Raw genomic sequence first — 5,000 nt, forward strand, 5'->3', positions numbered from 1 at the left:
ATTATTATTATTATTATTATTATCATTATTATTATCATTATTATTATTATTATTATTATTATTATTATTATTATTATTATTATTATCATTATTATTATCATTATTATTATTAATATTAGTATTATTATTGCAATTATTATCAATATTGTTATTATTATTACTATTATCATCATTATTATCATCATTATCATTACCATTATCATCACCATTATTGTCATCATTATTATCATTACTATTTATTATCATCATCATCACTAATATTATAATTATTTAATGCCACTACTACTGCCAATAATAATGCAGTGCAAAAGGAGCAAGCAAATCCAAGCAAAGTAATCCAAAAATAATGTAAGTTCAACCGAAAGCAAGTCAAAGCTAGCCAAATCAAGCCAACTCAACCAAAAGCAAGCCAACTCATGCAGAAGCAAGCCCGTGCAAGTCAAATCATGCCAACTCAATCAAAAGTAAGCCAACTCAACCAAATGCATGCTAACTCATCAAAAGAAAGCCAAGTCAATCAAAAGCAAGTCAACTTAACCGATAGCAAGCCAATTCATTCAATTGCAAAAAAACTCAATCAAAAGCAAACAAACTCAACCAATATCAAGCCAACTCATTCAAGCAAGCCAACTTATTCAATTGCAAACCAACTCCATCAAAAGCAAGCTAACTCAACCAAAAGCAAGCCAACTCAACCAGAAGCAAGCCGATACAAGCCAAATCATGCCAACCCAACGAAAAGCAAGCCAGCTCAATCAAAAGCAAGCCAACTCAACCAGAAGCAAGCCAACTCAATCAAATGCAAAACAACTCAATCAGAAGCAAGCTAACTCAACCAGAAGCAAGTAAACTCAACCAATAGAAAGCCTACTCAACCAGAAGCAAGCCGATGCAAGCCAAATGAGGCCAACTCAACAAGAAGCAAGCCAGCTCAATCAAAAGCAAGCCATCAGAACCTGAAGCAAGCCGATGCAAGCCAAATCATGCCAACTTAACAATAAGCAAGCCAGCTTAATCAAAAGCAAGCCAACACAACCAGAAGCAAGCCAACTTAACCAAAAACAAGCCGATGCAAGTCAAATCAAGCCAACTCAACCAGAAGCAAGCCGATGCAAGCCAAAGCAAGCCAACCCAACCAAAAACAAGCTGATGCAAGCCAAAGCAAGTCAATTCAACCAAAAACAAGCTGATGCAAACCAAAGCAAGTCAATTCAACCAAAAACCAGCCGATGCAAGTCAAATCAAGCCAACTCAACCAGAAGCAAGCCGATGCAAGCCAAATCAAGTCCAGTCAACCAAAAACACGCTGATGCAAGCCAAAGCAAGTCAACTCAACCAGAAGCAAGTGAAACGTACCCGAAGGCTTGGTGCTGACCCCGGAGGCGGCCGGAGGCGCGGGCGGCGGCGGGGGGTTGCCGGTCCCGTGGGAGGAGCCGGGGAGGTGCCCGTCCAGGGAGTCTCGCTCAGGGTGGTCCGGGTACGCTGTGGGCACGAGGACACGGGTGAGGCAGGGGTGAGCGACGAGATTAGCATAGGTGAGTAGCATGAGTGAGGAGGCGGATGAGGAAGATGAGTGAGATGAAAAAAAAACGGGCAATAAGGAAAGTGAATGAATGAATAATGGATGAAATGAGTAAATTAATGAAATAATCCATTACTGAATACTTAGGTGAGGAGGTGGATGGGTAGATGAGTCTATGAATCAGAGGATAGCGCTGATGAGTCACTCAGGTAAAAGCAACACTTGAAATTATATTTGAATAAAGGATAATGAGTAAGCAAAGTGCATATGACTAAAGTGAGTACACACACACACACGCACACACACACACACACGCACACACACACACACACACACACACACACACACACACACACACACACACACACACACACACACACACACACACACACTCACATGTATATGTGGCTGACAACACACAAAATCGACATACTAATGAATATATGAGTAAATGGGTAACAGATGAGTAGGCAAGATAAGAAATAAACGAATATGATACACGAACAATGAGTAAATATATGAGCTATTAATATAAACATAAATCAATCTGTAATAAACGCATATTGAAGAAAATGGAAACACAAAATCAAGCACATCAATATGCACTTAAACAGATAAACAAACAAACCAACTATTAGTTAAATAAATAATTGAGTGAATAGGTAAATCCTTAAGGAAATACACCAATAACACACAAAGAATTTAGAAATAATATTTAAATATATATATATATATATATATATATATATATATATATATATATATATATATATATACACACATACACACACACATATATATATATATATATATATATATATATATATATATATATATATATATACACACACACACATACACACATACACACACACACACATACACACATACATATATATACAGGTATAAAAAATATAGATATAAATAAAACAAATGATAAACTAGAAATGCTGGCAACATGCACACACGCATATAAATGCAATCCTTAACCAACATCAGAGCAAATGCCTCAAAATGTACATACTAAAATAGATAACAAACGACAAGCGCCATTAACATCAACTTCAAAATCTTCAACAAAAATAAAACTCCTGTTGAAACTCGGCTTCAACGATAAACTAAAAACAACAATATGTACAGTTCTTATCGTTATCTCTGTCTGGCTATCTATTTATCTATCTTTATATTCTCTCTGTCTTATTTAATTTATCTATTTATCGTCAGTCTGTCGAATATTTTCGTTTCCACCGCCTTCCCTTTCTTTTTCTTCGCCTTCCCCTTTCCTATTTCTTTCCTCGTTTTCCAGTGACTTATTATATCTTTTTAATACCCTATTTCCTCTTTATCTCCTCCTCCTCTTTCTTATTCATTTTCCTCTTCCTCCTTTCATCTTATTCCCTTACGCCTTGGAAATAATAATCTCTTCTCTCCTCCTTCCCTCTTTCAAACATGTATCTTCCTCCTTCTTCTGCCCGTTACTCCTTCCTCATCTTTATCCTCCTTGTCTACTTCTTCCATCCTTTTTCACTTTTCTCTCTCTATATTCTTCTATACTCTCCGTCTCCCACTTTTCCCTCCAATTCGTCATCTTTCGCAATTCCTTATCACTTATCGTTCTCATTCCCATTCTCATCTTAATTTCCCTCCCTCTTCTCGTCCTTTATTCCCTCTCTTCCGATGACATCCCAAGGGGAGCTCCCTAAACGCGACGCGGACGGACGGGCGGAACGAGACCCGAGTTATGGAAGGGACGCGAGCGTGACGGAGACGTGAGAGAGGGAGGGAGAGGGAACGGGAGAGAGAGGAGGAGAGGGAGAGGGAAAGGGAGAGAGAGGAGGAGAGGGAGAGGGAAAGGGAGAGAGAGGAGGAGAGGGAGAGGGAACGGGAGAGAGAGGAGGAGAGGGAGAGGGAACGGGAGAGAGAGGAGGAGAGGGAGAGGGAAAGGGAGAGAGAGGAGGAGAGGGAGAAGGAAAGGGAGAGAGAGGAGGAGAGGGAGAAGGAAAGGGAGAGAGAGGAGGAGAGGGAGAAGGAACGGGAGAGCGAGGAGGAGAGGGAGAGGGAACGGGAGAGAGAGGAGGAGAGGGAGAGGGAAAGGGAGAGAGAGGAGGAGAGGGAGAGGGAAAGGGAGAGAGAGGAGGAGAGGGAGAAGGAAAGGGAGAGAGAGGAGGAGAGGGAGAAGGAAAGGGAGAGAGAGGAGGAGAGGGAGAGGGAAAGGGAGAGAGAGGAGGAGAGGGAGAGGGAAAGGGAGAGAGAGGAGGAGAGGGAGAAGGGAAAGGGAGAGAGAGGAGGAGAGGGAGAGGGAACGGGAGAGAGAGGAGGAGAGGGAGAGGGAAAGGGAGAGAGAGGAGGAGAGGGAGAGGGAAAGGGAGAGAGAGGAGGAGAGGGAGAGGGAAAGGGAGAGAGAGGAGGAGAGGGAGAGGGAAAGGGAGAGAGAGGAGGAGAGGGAGAGGGAAAGGGAGAGAGAGGAGGAGAGGGAGAGGGAAAGGGAGAGAGAGGAGGAGAGGGAGAGGAAAGGGAGAGAGAGGAGGAGAGGGAGAGGGAACGGGAGAGAGAGGAGGAGAGGGAGAGGGAAAGGGAGAGAGAGGAGGAGAGGGAGAGGGAAAGGGAGAGAGAGGAGGAGAGGGAGAAGGAAAGGGAGAGAGAGGAGGAGAGGGAGAGGAAAGGGAGAGAGAGGAGGAGAGGGAGAAGGAAAGGGAGAGAGAGGAGGAGAGGGAGAGGGAACGGGAGAGCGAGGAGGAGAGGGAGAAGGAAAGGGAGAGAGAGGAGGAGAGGGAGAGGGAACGGGAGAGAGAGGAGGAGAGGGAGAAGGAAAGGGAGAGAGAGGAGGAGAGGGAGAGGGAAAGGGAGAGAGAGGAGGAGAGGGAGAAGGAAAGGGAGAGAGAGGAGGAGAGGGAGAAGGAAAGGGAGAGAGAGGAGGAGAGGGAGAAGGAAAGGGAGAGAGAGGAGGAGAGGGAGAAGGAAAGGGAGAGAGAGGAGGAGAGGGAGAGGGAAAGGGAGAGAGAGGAGGAGAGGGAGAAGGAAAGGGAGAGAGAGGAGGAGAGGGAGAGGGAACGGGAGAGAGAGGAGGAGAGGGAGAGGGAAAGGGAGAGAGAGGATGAGAGGGAGAAGGAAAGGGAGAAAGAGGGGGAGAGAGAGAGAGAATAGAATAGAAGAGAAGAGAGGAGAAGAGAAGAGAGGAGAAGAGAAGAGAGGAAAAATAACAGACGGAGGAGAAAATACCTTGAAAGAAAACCAAGTTGATAAATAGTAAAGAAAGAAAGAAAAAAAAACGAAAGGAAAACTAAAGAAAAGAAAAGTGAAAACAGACACCGATAAAAAAGACAGAAACAGAACAAAAATAAAACAAAAAATAAAACAATCAGAGACACGCCCCTTTCGCCACGCCCATTAGAGCGTGGGAAAACACCCATTTTTACCGACCCCACTATCCCCTTCCCCCTCCCCTCCCCAGCCCCTCTCTACCTTCTTTGTCCCTACG

General features: G+C 43.8%; 1 protein-coding gene across 1 annotated transcript in view; it reads right to left on the reverse strand.

The window, feature by feature from the left end:
* LOC125037589 overlaps positions 1 to 5,000 on the reverse strand; it is a 101,589-nt gene that overhangs the window by 22,707 nt on the left and 73,882 nt on the right. Inside the window, exon 2 of the mRNA XM_047630778.1 lies at positions 1,357 to 1,482. Within this exon, the coding sequence (XP_047486734.1) occupies positions 1,357 to 1,482 (126 nt within the window). The remainder of the gene's footprint in view (positions 1 to 1,356; positions 1,483 to 5,000) is intronic.

Source organism: Penaeus chinensis, chromosome 23, assembly GCF_019202785.1.
Source record: "Penaeus chinensis breed Huanghai No. 1 chromosome 23, ASM1920278v2, whole genome shotgun sequence".
Lineage (NCBI taxonomy): Eukaryota > Metazoa > Arthropoda > Malacostraca > Decapoda > Penaeidae > Penaeus > Penaeus chinensis.